Source organism: Mugil cephalus, chromosome 7, assembly GCF_022458985.1.
Source record: "Mugil cephalus isolate CIBA_MC_2020 chromosome 7, CIBA_Mcephalus_1.1, whole genome shotgun sequence".
NCBI lineage: Eukaryota > Metazoa > Chordata > Actinopteri > Mugiliformes > Mugilidae > Mugil > Mugil cephalus.
In genome coordinates, this window is record NC_061776.1 from 28,644,700 (window position 1) to 28,667,808 (window position 23,109).

The 23,109-nt window shown below is 40.1% G+C and overlaps 1 protein-coding gene across 1 annotated transcript; it reads left to right on the top strand.

The window, feature by feature from the left end:
- The first annotated feature begins 11,377 nt into the window (after positions 1-11,377).
- LOC125010764 (proenkephalin-A-like) lies at positions 11,378-15,343 on the top strand. Its single transcript, XM_047589570.1, has 3 exons — positions 11,378-11,515; positions 11,858-12,004; positions 14,464-15,343. Exons 2-3 carry the CDS (start codon positions 11,861-11,863, stop codon positions 15,058-15,060), a joined length of 741 nt encoding a protein of 246 aa, XP_047445526.1. The 5' UTR covers positions 11,378-11,515; positions 11,858-11,860; the 3' UTR covers positions 15,061-15,343.
- The last annotated feature ends 7,766 nt before the right edge of the window (positions 15,344-23,109 follow it).

Sequence of the window (23,109 nt, forward strand, 5' to 3'; positions counted from 1 at the left end):
CTAATTTTCCTCCGTGTGATTCCGTACGATTCAGTCGTCATTGATGACCACTGGCATGGCAACCCTGCAGCTCTGGGCCACAGCTGAGACGAGTTCATTAATCAGTTGTCTCTGTTGTTCATACAGCTGATCCCTGTGTCCTCCCCACCCACACATAAAATAATTGAACAGTGCAAAATTTAAATAATTCACACAGTTGTTTTAGAAAAAAGTTAGTGCAAAAATAAGAAAAAGGAACAATGTAACAAAAATATAAATATAACAATGTAAACAACACAACAACAATGGAAAATAAAGAAAGTAACCGTAGTCAGTTGTGCAAAATAAGTAAACAAAAGAAACAGTAACAAAAGTATTGATCTCATCCTACTAGCACCGATCCAATACAGATACTGGTACTGGTATCAATACTATCGATATTTAGATTGATATGCCCAGCCCTACCCCATACACCCTCATGTTAAAAAGCTTAACTTTACAGCATTATTATTCATGTTTACAACCTGGTACAAATAACGAGTGTGGTCTCAATAGTTCACGACGGGGTGAATTTCTTTCACTTCTTTCAACTCATTTGTTTATTTTCATTGAGGTTTAAAATTCTGCATAATTAAGGATGTTCCTGCATTGAGTGACCGGCGGCACCTTGGCCTAACAGGTAGCGGAGAGTTGGGTGGGTGTGTTTCAACACAACACAATCCCCCATGTCCATATTTGAAATATCCACATGTGTGCGGAGTAAAGCTCAACCAACATGGCGACCACAGGCTCCGCCTGTTTTGGGCTTCATTTTCGAGATTAAGAATCCAGTGGGTGACGTCAGGATGGGCTTGTCCATAGTATATTGACCTTACTCGCCAAAATATGAGTGCTGCCATGTTATGTCATTTTGTGTTCTAACTTCCGCTTGTGAGCCGTTGTTTTCAGTCAGAATTTATGATTTATCCATTATAAATTAGTCGCTTATATTACATTCAAGTTTGAAACTTCATTTCTCAAAAGTCATACCAGTGCTTTGTGAAATAGAATATATATTTTGGTTCACAGTGCGAAGCAACCATCAGCAGGTTTTTAGTGTGAAGGATTGTTGCTGCATAGCAAACCAATTAGCGATGCCTAGCATCATATGTTCTGTTAGGGGATGCCATAACAACTGAGGTAAAAGAAGAGAGCTGTTGAAGAAACAATGTTTTGATCATTGTCTAGAGAGAGGAGAATGTTGTTGAGCAACATACAACCTTTACCCACCTCCTAAAGACGAGGGTCTTGAAGGTTTTGAACTTAAAACAACTCACTAAGTCCCACTACGTCCGCTTATTTCATTTTGTGGACGGTAAGCCTACAGATGAGCACCCGTACCCCGAGAAATGACCTGACTATGATGCTCCACTGAAAAAATCAGTGTTGAAGTGGCCGTCAGATTCACGTAAGTAAAAGTTTTTGCTCTGAATATATTTAAAAAATCTTAATGAGTAAATGCATTGAATTTGTGTTTACAATCACAGTCATTTTGTTATAATAATAATAATAATAATAATATATTTATTTAAGAATCACCTTTCAAGTCACCCAAGGACACAACAGAAAGGAACAGATGAATATAACAGAAACAGAAATATTTGCCAGAAACACAAAGAAAGACAGCATTCAAACATCCAAATACAAGAAACATACAATAAGCTACATTCAAGCATTAACAGACAAACAATGTGCAGCATTGAATGAAACAGTATGAATAAAATAAAACATGCAAAATGGAGAAATAGGGTGGTGGTGGAGTGAGTAAGCAATTTTACACAGGGTTAGGGTTAGGTTTTAAAAACAGGGAGAGTCAATATCATGGATTTGGGAGGGTAAAGAGTTGCAGAGCTTATGGTGCCGAGGTGAACAGAGGGGACAGTGAAATGGAGGGAGGAGGAGGATCTGAGGGAGTGTGCTGGAGTGGCAATGTGGAGGTCAGACAGATATGGAGGGGCAAGGCTGTGAATAGCTTTGAAGGTGTACAGAAGGATTTTGAATTGAATTGTCTGTGTGACTGGGATCCAGTGAAGTTACTCTAGGATGTGAGTGAAGTGGTGGGAAGAAGGGGTTTTGGTGATGATTCGTGCAGCAGAGTTTTGGACCAGTTGGAGACTATGGAGGGATTGTGAGGGAGACCGAAAAAGAGAGAGTTACAGTAAGTAAGACGAGAGGTGAAGAGACTGTGGACATGAATGAAGGCAGTGTTGGGGATGAAGGAGGGATGGAGTCAGTTGACATTTTGGAGATTTAAGTAGGCAGTTCGAGTGATGTTATTGATGAGGGATTTGAATGAAAGAGTGCTGTCAAGGATGACACCCATACTCTTAACCTGAGGGGAGGTGGAGACTAAGGAGCTATCGATGAGAACAGGGAAGTGGTCAACTTTAGAAAGTGTAGATAGAGTGCCAATTACAAGAATTTCAGTTTTATCACTGTTTAATTTCAGGTTGGAAGATCAGTTTTATGTGAATCAGGATTTGATTTTAAATAAGCAGGCGGCAAGGGTAGGAGTGTGGAGTTAGGTTTACTAGAGAGGTAGAGCTGGGTGTCATCGGCATAGCAGTGGTAGTGGTAATGGTAATCTTGAATTTACGAAAAATAGTGTAGGGAGATAAGTGTAAAAAAGAGAAGATGGCCCAGGACAGAGCCCTGGGGGACACCTGTAGTGACTGCCGAGGGATTGGATTTGAAGGTTTTGAGCTGGATGAACTGGGTGAGGTCTGAGAGATAGGAGTGGAACCTATGAAGGCGGTGTGAGTGATGCCGACAGTGGAGACCCTTCTAAGGAGGACGGGGTGGGAGATGGTGTCAAAGGCTACACTAAGTTGAGGCAGATAAGGATTGCGAGTGAACTGGAGTCAACAGCAATAAGGATATCGTTGGTAATTTTCATGAGGGCAGTTTTGGTGCTGTGACGGGCTGGACACCAGACTGGAAAGTGTCATAGAGGGAGTTTTGTGTTAAGTGTGTATGTAGTTGAATGGCGACTACTTTCTCAAAGATTCTGGATATGAAAGATAAGTGGGATATAGAGTGGAGATTATTTTAGTTGTTAGGATCAGAATCAGATTTTTTTTTCACGATTGGGGTGATGGCTGCAGTTTTGAGGGATGATGGAACAATTTCAGTGTTGAGTGATGAGTAAATGATAGCAGATATAAGGGGAAGCACAGACGAGAGGCATGACCTGACTAGGGTGGTGGGAAGGGGGTCAAGATGAGAGGTAGAGGGTTTAGATTTGCAGATGAAGTCAGTGATTTAAAGTCATCAGGAAGTTGGAAACTGGAAAATTGCTGGCAGGAGGTGAAGATGAGGGGAGAGGAAGTGCAAGTGAGGAGAGAGGGAGTGGACCTGAGTGTACAGCAGGTAAAATAAGTATTGAACATATCACAACTTCTCATAGTAAACATATTTCTAAAGGTGCCATTGACATGAAATTTTTACCAGGTGCTGTAACAACCCAAAAATCCATACACATAAAGAAACCAAAAGAAATAAGTTCAGAAATTAAGTTATGTGTGGACAACTCTTCTGAGAATTCTTTTCACTCATCTGTCAGAAATCTTACGAGAAGCACCTGGTCACGGCCGGTTTATGGTCTTCCGGATTATGGCCCCAACAGTGCTCACTGGAACGTTTAGAAATCCTTCTGTAACCAATGCCATCCGAATGTTTTGCAACAATAAGGTCTTGAGAGAGTTCTTTGTTTTTACCCATCATGAGATGTTCCTTGTGTGACATCTTGGTAATGACACAGATTTTTTATAGGTCATCAGTTTGGACTGAACCAGCTGATATTCATTTGCACTGACAAGGGGCAGGATGGCTTTCTTATCACTGATAGATTTCAGCTGGTGTCTTGGCTTTCCATGCCTTTTTCCACACCTCCCTTTCTGCGTGTGTTCAATAGATTTCCCTTCTGTAATTTATTTTTTAATTATACATAACTTAATTTCTGAACTCATTTGTTTTGGTTTCTTTCTATGTATGAATTACTTGGGTTGTTGCCAACACCTGGTGAAGATTTCATGTCAATAGCACCTTTAGAAATATGTTTACTATGAAAAATTGTTTATCGCTGTATATACACAATTAGAATCACTAACTCATCTTCCTACTATGTGAAATCTCATGCAGTTTGGAGCTTAGGGGTTAGGTAGTGTCTAGACGTTACACTTGGCTATTATACATTTATTTTAAACGACTTTTTTACAACACATGATCTGGATTTCCTCCTGTTGACAGAGACCTGGTTGAAGCCAGGTGAGAACAATGCCTTTTCGATGCTCTTCAGCACCCCGCGCCGCTATATTTAAGGAACACTTCAGATGCTGGGCGATAATTGCTAATAATTATTCCAGCTTCGAACGGCAGCTGTTCGTGATCAAACTCACCTGCCCTGTGCTGTGTGCCACAGTTTATCACCCACCCAGATTTAATAAGGACTTCCTTCAAGAGTACTCTGAGTTGTTGTCTGAGTTTATCCCAAAGTTTGATAAACTGTTGATTTGTTGCAACTTTAATATTTATAGTTTGTTGCACAGCAGATCAACTGGCCAATGAATTTAATGGCTTTTTAGATTCTTTTGATCTCACTCAATCTGTTAATGCACTAACACATGAGTATGGGCACACTCTTGACCTTGTCATTTCTCATGGGCTTTCAGTTTCCCTCAGAGAAATAGTTGTCACTGCTATCTCGGATCACCTCCCTGTTGTTTTCGACTTTGCTGCCCCCACCACTTGCCAATAAGCCAGTCTCCCCAGCTCGCAGACGCCGAATCTTTACTCCATCACCCGCCGGGGAGTTTGCTGCTTCCTTCAAGAACTCTCAGCTGCTTGATGACTGTGGGCTGGTTCCCCCCCTTTGTCCAGACAGCCTAATCTCCACTTTCCATTCAACATGTTCTGCGATTCTTGACTCTGTTGCCTGTTTTCGGCAAAAAACTACCAAAACCAAATCAGATCCTTGGTTGAATGACCACACGCATCTGCTCAGACAACAATGCAGACAGGCTCAATGGCGGTGGAAAAAGGATAAACTGCATGTATCTCTGGGCTGGTTAAGGGACAGTTTGGCTGCCTACCAGAGGGCTCTAAGGGAAGTCCAAATAGCTGTCCTCCAATAAAGCTAGCAGCTCTCATCATCCAAGATTGCTATTTAGTACTATTGATTCTGTTGTTAATCCACGCCCCGCTGTCCTGTCCGATGCCTCCACTGCAACTTGTGAAGAGTTTGTGTCTTTTTTCACCAATAAAGTGGCAGCTGTTAGACAGAATATCTGTAATATGAATATGTCCCTTGTTGATGTCTGGGCTCCTCTGGCACCGACTGCTGTTTTCGAGCGGTTTGAGACCATTTCTCTGTCGTCTTTTACTAAGGTGGTTAGTGGCATGAAACCCACGAACTGTCCCTTAGATATCATTCCAGCCAAGTTTTTGAAGGAGGTTCTGAGTTCTGTTGGGTCAAGTCTGCTTGTTTTTATAAACACTTGTCTTAGCTCAGGGTCTCCCACTTGCCCTTTCTTTCTAAGGTTTTAGAAAAAGTTGTTTTTATTCAATTACAGACATTTCTGGAGATCAATTCTACTCTCAATAAGTTTCAGTCTGACATAGCACAGAGTCAGCACTGTTAAAGGTGCTGTTAAAGGTGCACAATGATATTGCCTTGTCCTTGGATGCTGGTAATCCTGCTGTGCTGGTGCTGTTGGACCTCACAGCTGCCTTTGATACAGTCGACCCTGCAGTCCTTGTATCTTCCCTAGAGCAGCACGTTGACATCCGTGGCACCACTCTCTAGTGGTTTAGGTCATACCCAGCAAACAGGAGTCTCTCCGTCGTGATTGACGACCACTGCTCCTCAGCTGCTTCCCTGCCCTGTGGGGCACCACAGGGATCTATTCTCGACCCTATTCTGTTTTAATTGTATATGCTTCCTCTGGGATCAATTATAAAAAAACACAACTTGTCTTTTCACTTTTTATACCGACGATTTGCAGATATATTTGCCCATGTGTCCAAATGAAAATACTGCCCTTACTAAGCTGCTGGACTGCATTACTGATATAAAGCAGTGGCTGGCACAGAACTTTCTGCATTTAAATGACAGCAAACTGAATGCATTTTGTTTGGTTCACCATCTATTTCAAATGTTTTCACCTCAAACTCTGGCACTCTGGCCCCCTTTTTTAAATCACATATTAAAAATCTTGAGGTAATATCTGATAATGGACTCAAATTTGACAAACAGATTAGCTCTGTTGTCAGCACAAGCTTCTTTCAGCTCTGTCTCTTGGCCAAAGTGAAATCTTTTCTCAGTCAGCAGGACCTTGAGAAGGCAATCCATGCTTTTATTAGGTTCAGACTGGACTACTGCAATGCCCTTTACGTTGGTCTCAGCCAGTTTTCAATTTCTAGTCTTCAACTTGTGTAGAACGCCGATGCCGATTTTTAACAGGCACGTCCAGACGCGAACACATTACTCCCCTGCTGTCGTCACTCCACTGGCTTCAAGTCCGCTTTAGAACTGATTTTAAACTTATGTTGTTTATGTCCTATCTGTCAGAGATTTTAAGTTTTGGCAATTATGGCAGAGCCCTGCGCTCTTCGGGCCAGCTTCTGTTAGAAGTCCCTAGATCAAGACTTAAGCAGTGGGGTGACCATTCCTTTGCTGTCCCTGCCCCAAAACTGTGGAACAAACTGCCCCCTGACATTTGCACCACTACTGATCACAGCCTTTTTAAATCGAAGCTTGAGACCCACTTTTCTAGATTGGCGTTCAGTTCTGACCAGGGTGGTCCTGTTTCCTAAGATGTACTCATTTTGTCTGCTCCTTTCTATGTATTTTTTGAGGGGCTTGTATTACCTTGCTGCGCTTCAGCACTACAACACTCTTATTTGTACTTGTATGTTATGTATGTGTTATGTATTGTTTTATGGCTTTCTTGTAAAGCACTTTGGGCACCTTTCGGCTATTGTAAAGGGCTATACAAATAAATTTGATTTGATTTGATTTGATAGTATATTATTGCTGCAGACAATCAGATGCGCAGCTTGTGAAAAGCAAGGCAGGTAACTGCTTGGGGCCTCACCATTTTTGACACCCATGAAGTTTAAGTACATAATGTGGAATATCTTCTGAAAAAATTGAATCGTGTGAAACATTTCTTTTCTATAGAGAACTCGTGTTTGATACAAAAGAGCAAATGATAAACAACAATTTAAAACAATAAACGATGGGAGTAAAAAAATAAAAAAAACTTAAAGCTTGCTGTGTCACTGGTATTGGCACCCTTTGCTGTAAATCAGTATGGAAACACATTGTGCCTCACATGTGGTAAATCACAAATGAGAATCACCTGTGATAAACTGTCTGTGCCCATGTGACATGAATTAGACAATCAATGATGACTTCTGTGTTTTAAAAAGCCATCTGTTATCCCCTGTTCCTTTGTCACAATGGAGAAGACAAAGGAGCTGCCTGAGGACATCAGAAGTGCGATAATTAGCAAACACAAGACCTCCAAAGAGTATAAGGCCATCTCCAAAGACCTTGGTATCCCTGTTTCAACAGTGCATAATGTTATTAAGAAGTTTGCCAAGCATGGAACTGTCAAGGACCTCCCTGCACATGGGGAGGAGAAGTCTTTGAAGGTTAGTGCGAATGGTGTTAAAAACACCACGTCAAACATCCACAGACCTGAAGGCCAACCTGCAACAGTCTGGGATCATGGTTTCAACAAGTACCATACGCCACACACTAAACCAGCAGGGCTTCATGGGCGAAGGACAAGGAAGACACCATTGCTTAGGACAAGACATAAAAAGGAATGACAAATCTTTGCCAAAGACTACCTGGACAAACCACAATCCTTCTGGGAAAATGTTCTGTGGACAGATGAAATAAAAATAGAGCTTTTTGGCAATGCACACAGACGCCACAATGAAGCCTACAAGGAAAAGAATGCCCTACCAACAGTTAAGGATGGTGGAGGATCCATAATACTGTGGGGCTGCTTTGCTGCATTTGGTAATAGAGGCTTTGACCATATCCTACCCAGTGTAAGAAAACTTGGTTTGAGTCAAAGATCATGGGTCCTCCAGCAAGACAAAGGCCTAAAGCACACATCCAAAAGCATGCAGGAATGGTTGAAGAGGAAAAAATTGACTGTTTTAAAATGGCCAATTCAATTCAATTCAATTCAATTCAATTTTTTATATAGCGCCAATAACAATACAAATCGTCTCAAAACGACTCACAATAACCAGCCTGCAACCTCCAGAGCCTGAGCCTGAGGGCGATGGTGGCAAGGAAAAACTACCTTTTAACAGGAAGAAACTTTGAGCAGAACCCAGCTCATATGGAGGGACCCATCTGCCAAAGGCCAGCCGAGTAGAAACAGAGAAGACAGAGAGAAATGAAGAACAGGAGAAACAAGAGAAAACAAACTTCTGTCATATATACTGTACATATATCAAGCTGAAGGAAACATTCAAATCTGATGTTTTATAGAAAATCAGCTTTTATTTTACGTCACTCTCTAGGTTATAAGATTGATTAGTTGCTTTGGCCGCAATTGAAGAAGACGCAGTTTAGGGAAAAATCTGTCAGAGGCAAGGCATAAAGGGAGATTGTTCTCTCAACCAAGCCAGTGGCCTAGTCGTCTGAGCCACTGAAAAGAAGAAGGGTTGACAGATCCATTGTTGTGGAGGATGAAAAAGATTCAGCAGCTCTGTGCGGAGACAGCAGCGAGGAGAGCATCGGCAATACTTCATAGTGACTAGTCAAAAAAGGTGGTCAAAAGTTTAAGACCATAGTTGAAAAAAAAAATAACAACAACAGAAAAACGAAAGCCTCTTCAACTGTTAAAAATGGGCATTCTGTGATTCAGATATTACCGTCTATGTTTCATGTGGCGCATTTGCAAGGGATAAACGCTACTTTCTGCCCCACTCAACTGCATGTCATCAGAGACAGTTTAAACTACTTTGCAAATTATAATGAATGATAAAAATATATTTTGACACTATTTATCCCGAGGAAGAAATTACCTTGAGGTTTGAAGGGTCACAGGTTCGCCTCCCCCCCTGTCCATGGCCGTGGTGCCCTGAGAGAGCACCTAACTCCCAACCGCCAGAGGGGCTGCAGCCCACTGCTACAACTGTACACCTTACTGTGTGTGAACAAATGGACCTGGCAGCATTTAAATCAGACCATTTGATGATCTGTCTAAAGATAATAGTTCGGCTGTGGACCAAAGGGTTAACAGTTCGATATGCCATATGGGTTAACAGTTCGATGTGCCATATGGTCCATTTGAGTACCTTTGAGTTCGCATGGAACTAAGATCATAGACGACCTCTGTGATTAAAAATGATCTTAGGTCCCCAGGTAAAAATAATTCCGTGCGAATAGGGCTTTAAAATTTTGTTTGTTTTCAATAAATTCCTTGCTCCCATTTTTTGGTCTCTTGCTCCTATTTCTTCTTTTTGTATTTTGAAGCTCTACTTAGAACCTATTTAAGTTCCAACAGTGCAAAATGAAAATTCCAGTTCAAATTTCTTCCTTTTGCGTGCAGCTACAACAGGTGGTGGTGTAAATGATCGAAATAAGCGGGTTTCTCCCAGTCTTTAACTTTATAAAACTCATGTTAGCATCCAGGAGCAATGCCAAATATGTCTCCTTTAATTCATTTTGTAATCTGCTCCACTTTCCCTGTCATTTTCAATGTTTTTGTAGCTGCTCAGTGCGACTACAAATTGAGCCAACCAATACAACAACATCAAGTCCAGCAACGTAGCAGCAAGACTGAAGATTCGAGATCACTTTATTGATCCCCACAGGGGATGTCCAAGAGTTTCAGGATAACAAAGAACATACATGAACCACACATAGACATAGGAATAAGGGTCAAAATAAAAATAAAATAAGGTCAAATAAAATAAAATAAAATAATCTTAAAAAATAGAAAAAGAATGAGTTAGTTTCTCCATGTATATGCTTAATCGGACTACAGTAGGATAATGCGTGTGTGCATGCGGCACCCTGTGTTTTAACGGTGAAACTTAAATGGCAAGATTTTGAAAACTGTTTGGCCATCAGTGTTAAAACTTATATAATCCTTTTAGTATGAGAGATCTTTAATTATAATAACTATGTTTAGTGTTTCATATACCCTTTGAAGGACAAATTAGAATAAAAATATTTTGAAAAAGAAATATTTGAATGGCCATGGTCTATAGGCAACTCCATATAAGGAAGCATGCATTCACAGATGGAGAAGACAGGAGAAGTAAATAGCATTGACTAGTTTTCTGCAGGAAAACATCTAGACTTTGGCTTTAACACCAACTCCTTTCTTGTATTGTGCTGATTTTTTTTTTTATTTTATTTTTTTATAGACAACCCCCCAAAAAAATATTTTTAGGGGTGCTGGGACAAAGTTTAGGGGTGCTTGAATACTCTTAAAAATGGGCTAGAACTGGGCTACTCAGAACTGCTTTGGAGGCGCAAGGGAGACACAGTACTAGGCAGGTGGACATAATGTTATTCCTGATCTGTGTATAAAATATTTGTAGTGAGATGTATAGGCTATTACCAAATACAAGCTTTTAAAATGCAACTCCACCACTATTTTTTTCCCTCAAATAGGCAGATAGATGATGATGTAATTTAATTTCTTGATCTTGATATTAGCATTATCATATGAACATATGCTTCACTTGAATCATCTTCTCTGGACAGAACATCTTCTTTTCTTTGTTCTTACAAGTCAACATTTATTGAAGCTTATGTATCTGACAAATAAAAGCAGGAACAAATAGTGAGGTGCCTCTGTGATGTTAACAGATTACCTCCTCTTAATTAAAAACATATACTTAGATATAGCTACACCAATGATAACAGCAACCTGGGTAGATAAATTCTTTGTGTGTGCGTGTGTGATGTGTGGTAGTGTGGGGAAAATGTTAATGGTATGGTATGGCATGGTAATGCTTAAAATAATTCAAAAGTGAATGCTTCACTTTCGAATTATTTTAAGCAATATTAAATGACGATATTAAATAACTTTAGACTTTCTTAAACTCACTCAGAGCATTCACAGCCTTTTTTCTCCACAGCTTATTTGGTCAGCTGTTTTTACCATTTAAGTTTTTGCAGGACCCACCACTGCTACTGTAATTTTTTCTGTTTGAAATTGCTGTCACCATTCTGTCCACTCTCTTCTCTGTAATGTTAATGTGCACTTCACTGAGCGTTTGACACCTTGTCACCCCCACCCCCTTCTCGGGGGTGGGGGTGACAAGGTGGGGGGATCTATCCGTTTGCTGATTGGTTAAAACTTGAACGCTCTGCCACACACAGACACAGGGAGCCACGCGCAAATATATCGAGTGCGCAGATTCTCATCCGTTAACAACCGCTGGCTTCCTAAGGCACCCGCGGACGAAGAAACTACCGAACGGCTTGATTATCGTTTCGATTAAAGTAGAGGTAAGCTACGTCATTTTCAAGAGTAGTACACTTGCGACATTGATACAGTTACTGCTGTGCTGTCACTGCAAGTCACACATAATAATAATCATCATAGTAGCCGAATTCACTAAGATTAAGATTTCACTTGGCATATATCTATATGCAATAATAATAATAACAATTATTATTATGTGCCATTAACAATGTGCCAGTGATGTGTTGTGTTAATGGTAGTCGTGCTAGTAATTGTTTATTTATTTATATTTTTTAACAACTTCTCACTTTAAAGATTTAATGGTTTGGCAAAGCTTTATACTGATGTTTTGTAAATGTCTTGCTTTTGTCATTTTCTGTCCTTAGTCTATGGCGGTTCCTGCTCACAGCCGCTGCATGTGGATGTTGGTTCTAGGCATATGCGTGTCATTGGTGGTGGGAATAGAATGCAGAAAGGAGTGTACTCTTTGCCTGTACGGCCTGCTGGGACGGCAGTCTGGATTCTCATCCCTGGTAATGTTACGATATTCACAATTAATTACTATAACAAATATTTAATTTCCTAACAAATTAAACGACTACTAAGCTGTAACCAAAAAGGTGAATGTACTTTTATCATCGATAAACTCAGATATTTTTAGCCCAGTGAATAAGAACGCAGGAGTCGGTTTCTAGCGACATTTTTTTTAACAATTTAATAAATTCCTTGACATTCTCCAACACAATCTGCACTGTTAGCTTGCCAGAGAGAGAAAATGAAAAAAATGCTGATTTTTTCATTGTTATTCATAGACAACTCAAAGACTCTTATTTTTAGAATTTAATTATTTTAAGGGGCGCTCTCGTGTTCCTCCCCCTCAATCCTTAAGGCGCAAATAAATCTAGAATTTTATTTTCTTGTTTGGTCATTCTGTTTTTATAAGCCAGCAGTACTGAACGCTCAGCAAGAATATCTTCTCGGTGCCATTGTTTTTTTTTTTTTTTTTGATAGGTGAAATCCAATCACAGTTTGGGAACAGGCTGTCCTTCAGTGTGCTTCCCCAGGGCTCACCCTTAGTGTGATTATACGCCTTTCATTTGGGTCATCTTTGGGATCCTCAAAGTAAAAGGATGACATAAAAGATGTATCAGGATAGGGCCGTGGTTCCCAACCCGGGGTCCATCTGGGGGCGCCAGAGATCACAGGGGGTGCGCCAATACATGTCTGATCTGAGCTCACCATCAGTTTTTAACCAGTATTGCGTGTGTGTCCCTCCATGTACGATGCAGGGCTTAAAGTATTCCGGCACCGTGCTGGATTTCCGGCGTGTGGCGTTCGTTCGCGACTAAAAAAAGTTCAACATTTAGATAAAAAAGAAAAAATGTTGATGCGGGATATTGTTAGGTTCGAGCAGTCAATTCAGTTCGCCTACCAATGGAACGAGAGTAACGCTCTGAGTTGTCAAACAGCTTCCAAAATATATAAACAAAAAGTGCTGCACACATTGTTCAGCAAACGGTGACAATATACCATTTTTTCTCCTCCGAGTTAACCTGTAACGTGAACGCTATGATATCGGAAGTCTGAAATTTCCGAGTTGGAATATGGAACTTCCGACTTTTCATGAAGTCATCCCCTAAACCGGCGTTTTTTCATTTAAGTCACTGCTGTCGGAAAGATGTTGAGATAAAGATAGATAGGAAAATGTGTCCTAACAAAGGACTTAAACATGGTGCAAATAATAACAACGACTAATATTAAATGTAGGATGTAAAGTTTGCAATTTAGGGTTAGAATATGATCTACAGTTCAAAATAAGTGCAAGTAGGGGAGGCTCCAAGAGAAAAAAAGGCTGGGAACCACTGGGGACACAAACATTCAGTGGAGGCTTCTGTTAGAGTAATCTGTTTCTCCGTCAATAGCTGAGAAACAGAATTTTAAGGGGTAAATAGTGTTTTTCTGAATAGTTAAGTCTGTAATCGAAGGATGCTGTGGATCATTCCTCCATTAAATGGTAAATAGTCTTGTTTTTATATAGAGCCTTTCTACCCATTGGTACTTTACAGTCACAGATACAGTACATCTACCCATTTGCTCACACCAGTACACACACATTTACACATCAGTACCATGCACTGGGAGCAACTCGGGGTTAAGTGATGTATGGAACAAGAGACAGAATACATGGATAAAAATTATACATTTTTGTGATATAAACTTTTGTGATATTAATTTGTGAGTGTAAATCGAAATACATACATACATTTGTTTTTATGTGAATGATGGGCAACGACCCCAACCAACTCTTTTACCACATTGCATTTTAACATATTCTACTGTCTAGAGTTTTTCCATGACAGATTGGTTTCTCAACCCGTCACACAGAATTATCTTCAAGAAAAATCCTTAAATTAATGTTTGTGTGCAGTGATATTTAACTGTTTATTTAAAAAATTAAAAAAATGATTTTGTTTAAAATGAAGAGAGCGATCCATAATTTACCAAAAATGCAGAATGCACACAACTCAAGTTGGAGTGTTCCATTGCGAATACATGCTAAAATGTGGTTGAGAACATAAATGATGCAAGATCACTTTACTGATCTCCACAGGGAAATTATTTTGTGGTAAATGGTATACCAGCCTAGGTTTCTCTTCGGGACTGAGGAGGAAGACTGAATGTAAATACTGAATATAACTAAAGACATCAGAATAATTTACATTATTAAACAACACAACCATGCACAAATGCTGAACACACTGCAGGGAATCATAAATGAAAACCAATCTTTAAATTAACCCTATTTATACCATTGTCCAGGTGAATCCTTTTATATACTTTAAATTTCATATTTCCCGGTCCAGTGAAAAATAAGGATTTCTTTTCACCAATATAACTGCAGTAATGAGCTAGAAAAACAACATGTTTTACTTGGCAAATACTGTGTTCATAAGACTATTATAAAAGTTAATGTCAATTTTCAATTTTCCAGACATGTTCTCTTGAGTGCAAGGATGAGTTGGATAGCCAGAAGTTGCATCTGTGCCATGACTTAATGTTGAAGGAAGACAACCATAGTTCCCTGGATGTTGACCCCCTGCCACAGCAGCAACAAGAAGCAGCAGGAGTCACGACGGCTGACAGTGAGGATGAAATATCACTGGAACACCAGCTGACCAAAAAGTATGGTGGCTTCATGAAACGCTATGGTGGTTTCATGTCTCGCCGTTCCCCCTCTGCAGAGGCACAAGAAGAATTGAGTGACCCTGATGCAGAAGAAACCATTTGCTTTGAGATCCTAAAGATTCTCAAAAGCGCAGGGAAGCACAGCAGTGAGGGAGATGATCAGGAAGGCAAGGCAGTGAAGAGGTATGGAGGCTTTATGCGTCGAGCTGACTTGGGGGAGGAACACCGTAACCTACTGGAGGCAGTGTTAGGCCGTGGGCTCAAGAAGCGTTACGGAGGGTTTATGAGACGCGTTGGTAGGCCTGAGTGGCTGGTGGACAGCAGCAAGAATGATAGGGTGTTAAGACAGGCTTGGGAGAATGGTAGTGAGCTACAGAAAAGGTATGGGGGGTTCATGGACTAGGATGCCACGATTATGACCGTTTAATCACTCCATCCATTCAACCTCCTCTTGTTAACCAATCACCTGGTAGTGAGGACTTGCTGGAGTCAACTACCTGCCCCCTATGCTAACTGCATCACATAATCTGTCTTTGTATGATGTGCTACTGCCTATTTCATTGGTTAATTTGGTTCTGTATTAATAAAAGAAGGCAAACATATGTAATTTAGCTGTAAACAAATTATTTTTGATCTTTTTGATTGATTGTGATGATATTATTTATTAAAAGAATTCAGTTGAGTGATTGAGGTGTGTTGGTTGATGTTTTAAAAACAGTATTTAGTCTAGTTTGAGAAGTAGAGATAATTAAGTCAGGGGCTCTTCAGACACTGCAATATGCAAATATGCATATTTACTGTACGTGTATAATACACTACAACATGCCATGACACCTTAATATAGTTGGCTTAAAATTTTGACTTCCTCTCTTGAACTGATGTTCTCTTGTAGCATTTTGGGATAAAAAAAAATATGCAATGTTACCAATTAATCTAAATATAAAGATAGAAGCATTTAAGCGCTCAGTAGTCTGTAGTCAACTCGTAGGATACAGGTTACAGAGCAAAAACTTCTCTCTCACACCTTCTGGGTAGTAGTTGTTTCTTCTTTCAAGCTCTGGTATACTATCAAAAGAACTTTTCAGTCTGTATCTAGAAGTCCCACAGGATCTTGCCTCAGTCTGTCTTGACTACTCTCGGTAGGGTCTCCCATTTTGACCTTGGGACGTCCATACTGGTACACCATACATTCCGTCCATACTCGGCACAAATGCTCCTAGTACGCTTGCTTATGATAAAATGATAATGATAAAAATAATGAACAGTATTTGAGTAACTGTATTTGGCCTTCAATCAATTTTTGGCAGGTGAAAATGTCTATTTTGTGTTGTAATGGTCCTTTAAAAGGATTCTAAGCTGTCCTGTGAGCTCTAGTGTTTACATTATGAACCTCATGAATGAGATCAAGTCATATTTAGGCAGGAATAACCTTTAATTTACTACATTTGGCCTTCAATCAATTTTTGGCTGGAGAAAATGCCTATTTTGTGTTGTAATGGTCCTTTAAAAGAATTCCAAGCTGTCATGTGATCTCAGATTTTTACATTATGAAACTTATGAATAAGATCAAGTCATATTTAGGCAGAAATAACCTTTAATTTTCTACATTTGGCCTTCAATCAATTTTTGGCAGATGAAAAGACCCATTTTGTGTTGTAATGGTCGTTTAAAAGGATTTCAAGCTGTCCTGTGAGCTAAGATCTTCACATTATGAAGCTCATGGATGAGATCAAGCCATATTCAGGCAGAAATAACCTTTCATTTACTACATTTGGCCTTCAATCAATTCTTGGCAGATGAAAAGGCCTATTTTGTGTTGTAATGCTCATTTAAAAGAATTCTAAGCTGTTCTGTGAGCTCAGATTTTTATATTATGAAACTTATGAATAAGATCAAGTCATATGTAGGCAAAAATAACCTTTCAGTAACAGTATTTGGCCTTCAATCACTTTTTGGCATGGTGAAAAGACATATTTTGCGTTGTAATGGTCCTTTAAAAGGATTCTAAGCTGTCCTGTGAGCTCAGATCTTTACATTATTAGTATACATTACAAGACAAAACAAAAGCTGGTTGAATAAGGTGTATGATGGGAAATCCATTGTACCCCTTCGTTTCAAGTGAGCTCCCAGATAATCATGATTTCTAGGGCTATGTAGGCCTTCCCCATAGCCCACTGCAGTCAAGTGAGCCGTGGTTTGCTGTTAATATGTCTTCACATTTAAGAAATCCTTTTTCCTTCGTTGGTTTCCACATTTACTGACTTTTATCACAATTACTAACAACTGACATATTCACAGCAACATAAAGGCGCTCTGACAGTTGAATTGCTCAAATTCAAACACTCATAAAATCTTTTCTCTCATAGGTTTGCTCAAAATGTCTCTTGATTCTTCTTCACAATGTTCCTGGTTACTACTGTACAATACTTCAAGTCATTTTACCATAGAAATTTGAAGATAATCCATGACAAAATTACCAACCTAAAGGCTTCCTGATAGTTCAATGCCTCGTATTTAAACATTCATAAAATCTTTTCCTTCATAGGTTTGCTGAAAGGTTCTCTTGATTCTTCTTCACAGTGTCTCTGACTAGTACTGTACATTTTACTGCAGTAAAATGACTTGAAACATTGTACAGTACTAGTCAGAGATACTGTGAAGTCGAATCAAGAGAGATTTTGAGCAAACCTATGAGAGAAAAGATTTTATGAGTGTTTGAATGAGTAACTGAACTGTCAGAGCACCTTTATGTTGCTGTGAATATGTCAATTGTTAGTAATTGGGATAAAAGTCAGTAATTGTGTAATGCAACAAAGGAAAAAGGATTTCTTAAATGTGAAGGGTTTGCTTGTTGCCTTTTTTGCTGGTACTACTTCCCCAAAAAACCACAGAGAAGTACAGGACACTCACTACAACAGACTGGTAGAAAGACTCTAGTAACTCACTGCACACCTGAGAAAGTAGTCTACTCAGGCCCTTAAGTACACAGCATCACTGTTATGTAGACATCCACGTAGTTGCAGTGGTCCACTACTTCCACCTCCAGGCTCTGGATGGTGATGGGCTCCACTGATGTCCTTTTTCCCCTGAAGTCAATGAGGGGCCTTATGTACAAAGAATTGCGTGGATTTCCCACTGTAACTGGCATTCGCCCCCAAAAAATCAGATGCATCAAAGTGTACGTTTGCATGGATCCAAGCACTTTTCCTTTGTACATCCCAATTAATGTGGAATTAAGCGCACATGTAGAACTGCCAAACTCCTCCCTGTCCATGCCCTAATTTAAATATGCAAATTAATTTAAATAGGGCCTGCATCGCGGATTCCCCACTCTGCAAGATCATATTTTCAGCATGAGTAAAGTGAAAAAGAGGAACTTCGCTGAGTCTGAGGTCGAAGTGTTATTAAATGAAGTGGAGACACGCAGAGATATTCTATTTTGTAGCCTGACGTCGAAATGGTCTGACATAAAGCTGGAAGTGAAGCGGAGGATTCCAGCCCACCGCTGAAACGTGACCGCAACAGGCGGACAGGACAGGAGACTGACCCCCTTCGACCGGAGAGTGGCCGCCATACAGGGTGACACAGCTCTCGTCGGAGTTGTGTGAGCCCATTAAGGTGACAGATCATCCCCACGGTAAATGTGTTAAACTCAGAAATACTGTCATTATACTGGTCGTACAATAGACTGCTCATGTAATGTCCCCTCTGAAGAGGGAAATTTAAGTGACAAAATAACACTTTCGGCGACTCTCTGCTTCACGTCCGGGCACTCATGAATTATGAACAAAAAAACAAAATACACCTACAACCACATCACACAATTACCGTGCTTTTCGTACCTGAAGAGGGAAATGTAAATGAAGAGACAAGACACGGTTGAACCCTTTGCCAGCTTCATTACAAATGACGCATCGAGCGGCAAGGGCTCCCTCTTCAGGCTCATAATTTTTACCAACATATTTATTCTATTTATCCTGTGTCTTTAACCACGCATGAAATCATACTATCACACACTCCCCTGCAAAATTAGATGTTGTCCCACATCACATACTCTCAGGATTTAAAAGCTTGCATACCGATGCCTTAACTGTATCTTGAACATAGTACAATGACAATTTTGAAATGTTAATAAGTCTGGATGTATTACCCTATCATAGTTTCACTAAACCTAGTGATTCTCTTTCTTCAATCCAATAATCTCTATTTGTGCTAAACAGTTCAACTTAGTTTTTATGTCTGATATCCATATATACAGGCTGGTAAAACTGGAATGGGCTTGTCCACACTGTCATTGGCTGAACTTCTGTGTATGACCTAGGTTGGTACTGGTTGAATATCTGATCTGCCTGCACTGTACTGTAACATGCTGGAGTCCCAAGTTGGTCATAAGTGAAAATTTTTGGAGCTCTCCTTTCTCTCCTCGGCCACTGTTCTATTCGTTCTTCCTCGTCAAAAGTCTCACTGTTTGTTGGATGAGGGAAGGGCATTTCCTCTTCCTCCATCACCTCATCTGGTTGTCTTTCACTGTGTGACTCATTACTTTGTGTCCCAGTGTTTTTCTGATCTTCATACTCATCCATCTCATGTGCTTCCTCAAGTTCAAACTCTCTGTTAAACACTTGTGTTTCCAGTTCTTGGTTCTCTGGTTGGTCAGCATGGATGATGTCTCTCTCTCCTTCGGTTGCACAGGTTGGTCTCATGTTAAGATATGCAGAGGGCTCAAAGAAGAATCCATCCTCCTCTTCCTCCAAGTCTGCACCTGTAGCAGGAGTGGCTGATGTGTTCTTCTTTCTTTTAGGCTTTGTCTGGAGATCTTTTTTTGTAAATGATCACATGGTAACATGGGTTTGTTGAGTGAACATTTCCAGTTTGTCTTCTCTTTTTCAGTGAGTGTTTTGAGCATCTGCAGGATTGTGCAGTTGAAACGTTCTACCTACCCATTTCCTTGGGGGTGGTACGGTAAAACACCACATTTTCTCTTTAACTGTACAAAAAGTTGGTTTTCAAACTCACCACCTTGACCATGGTGAATCCAGGCTCGGAGCCCAAACTTTAAAACATAGTCATTAAAAATCTTGTCCGCCACTGTCTTTGCAGATTTTGAACTGCTGGGATAAAGTTGAGTGAAACGAGTAGAATAACCAACAATGTACTGCTGCCTACCTGGGCACTTATCTAAGTGAAGAAAATCAATTGACACTATCACTATCATCAATTGACTCTCAAAGGACTGGGTAGTGACAATGTTGACCAGTGGGGCTTTTGTTCCTCTAGGGGGAGTCTTTTGTTTTAATCAGGTACATGTTCTGGTGACATAATGTTCAATTTCTTTTTGCATATGTGGCCAGAAAAATCTCTTTCTATTTAGTGATGTTGTATGATCGATGCTCTGATGGCCCATCTCATCATGCAACTGCTTCATAACTGTAGCCTTGTATTGCTCAAGTAAAACCAGCTGAGTGTTACTTGCTGTCTTCCAATACAGAACGCCGTCCTCGTCTAAATATAGTTTCTCCCACCTATGTACAAGACACTTACTCTGATCACTCAGGGCCCTCAGTTCACGTGTTCCCGTAGATGATATCGAATGGTGAAACGAAAGTCTGTGAGTTACGCCACCCACCTGTGTCTGGCGGCGTTGAGCTTGGCACTGGAGAGCACATATGTCAAGGGGCTATTGTCACTAAATACAGTAAATGTGGGTGCGTAGTACAAATAGTCTCTAAATTTTTCTGACTGCCCATTTTAATGCTAAGAACTCTAATTTGCTTGAGTATAAATGGTAGTTCTGTTCTGCTGTGGTCAATGTCCTAGACCCATAAGCTATTACTTGAAGTTTTCCCTCTTGATGCTGACACAGAATGGCCCCAAGTTCCTGATTTGAAGTGTCAGTATGTCAAATAAATGGTTTTGAGAAATCTGGGAACCCTAGAACTGGCGGCTCAACCAGACTATTTCAGTCTATTAACTGTTCAAGTATAGCTTGATGTCTATCAGTCCATAAGGTGGGGCCCTTCTCCTCCACATGTTTCACAAAATTCAAGTGCTTCATCCCACTGAGGGTTCACACTTGGCTCAGAAAGAAGTGTGACATCTCTCTTTTTTTTTTTTTTTTTTTTAAACATTTATTAGAACAAGTTCTTTGACAGTCTCACACATTATGGCAAGTATCAATACTCATATTGGTATCAAACTGACAAAATACAAAGACAATCAAACAGCAAAGAGGTGAAGGAATATTCTTTGTAGGTCTACTGAGTAATAGTAATAAAAAAAACACCATCTAGCCCAGTTGAACAGAGACAGTATTCTCACCTTTCCAAATACTTTGCTTGAAGTTGTGAGAAAGCCATGAGAGTCATTCCTTCGAATAACTAATTTATTGTGATGAGGCCCTTCCCCGCCCATCTAATGAAACCACTGTCCATTTTTGCTGGCAGGAAGTCACAGGCAATAGTTATTTTTGCTGCCCTTGATAGAGATAGAGATAAATTCAACAATCATCTTGTCTTCTCCCAAACCTTTAATGTATGATTATCCTAAGTTTACGCCTTACTTTTGAATTCAGAAAGGGAAGGGTTGCGAGCGATATATTTTTTACTGAACCTTGCTCTATATGTACCCATTTTGTATCCATATCTAATCTCATCCATGAAACCAATTTTCCAAATTGTGCTGCCCAGTAGTAACTTCTGAAATGCGGCAAGGCTAATCCACCCTTATCCTTGCGTGCACAGAGGACTTTGAGCCTCAATCTAGGCCTTTTGTTCTGCCATATGAATTTGGAAACAAGCTTATCCAGAAATGTAAAGGTAGATACAGAAACAGTGATAGGTAACGCATTAAAGAGAAATAACAATCTCTTGACATGACTTTCATCCTGATAGTTTCTACCCTCCCAACTAAAGACAAAATAAGCATCTCCCATCTTTCCAAGTCATCTTTGATTTGAGAAACAAGTTTATCATAATTTGCTTTATATAACTGATTTGAGGTATGGATCAAAATGACTCCCTTTTGACCACCTGAATTTCACCTGTCTGTCCAAGCATGCAGGCCAGCATCCTGTTATCATCATTGCTTCTGATTTCCCCTCATTAACCTTGTACTCTGAAACTTCCCCATAGTCCCCCGGGCACTGCATAAGAGCCAGTATAGATGACTGTGGATTTCTTATAAACAAAAGAATGTCATCCGTCAGTGAAATTTTATGCATCTCGCCTCCCTCATCCACTATTCCCTCAATCCGATCATTTCACCTTATTACCTCAGTAAGCGGTTCGATACACAGTGCAAACAAAACAGGGGAGACCGGGTTTCCTTGCCTGACACCTTTTTAAGAACAAAAAATTGGGAGCAGTACCCATTAACCCTAACCCTTGATATAGGGTCTTTATTAATGGTATTAACCCATCTTATAAATGTCAAATTGAATCCATTTGTTCCATAGTATAATTAAAATACAACCAGTCCACCCTGTCAAATGCCCTCTCAGCATCAAGACTGAGAACACACAAATTTTCGCAAAGTTAAGATTTTTGAACATAACATCCAATTTCCTTTTCTCAGTTGAAAGGCAAGTAGCCGGCTCGCTTGATTTTCCATCTCATAGTATCTTTGGTTTGTGTATCGAAGCACTCCCTCAGCTTTTCGTGCTTTTCGTGTTCATCCAAGGAAGTTCTACTGCAGGGGTCGGGAACCTTTTTTACTGGGAGAGCCATAAAAGCCAAGTATTTCTAAATATATTTCATTGAGAGCCATATAGTATTTTTAACGAATAATAAATTAAATATGTCTTACTTTGATGCGACTTCTGGTGCTGCATGGTTTTGCTGATGGCCTTGTAGTCTGGTTCATACGTGGTGAGGTTGAGGTTCATGCAGGCATTGAGGCTTCCATCAGTTAAACATGAGCGTAGGTTGGTCTTAATGTTCCTCATCCTATCGTCCTACCTAGATGAACAATTCACCAACCTGCCCATAATTCCTGTTATACTCACAAACTGTCACAGATCATCAGCTATGTGTTATATTACTAGACCCTACATGTTTCCTTCCGCTTGATGTATGTATCTATGACAGAACTTTGTTTATCTTGTTTCTCCTGCTCTTCTTTTCTCTCTATCTTCTCTGTCTCTACCCGGCTGGCCTTCGGCAGATGGGTCCCTCCATATGAGCTGGGTTCTGCTCAAGGTTTCTTCCTGTTAAAAGGGAGTTTTTCCTTGCCACCGTCGCCCTCAGGCTTGCTCTGGAGGTTGCAGGCTGGTTTTTGTGAAGCGTCTTGAGACGATTTGTATTGTTATTGGCGCTATATAAATAAAACTGAATTGAATTGAATCATATGCGAGAATGACTGCTCACATGCATATGTAGAGCCAAACATGGTCAATACGGCAATACTCACACGCTGCATTGTGTGGTATGTGACAGGAAGCTCACTCCAAGTTTTA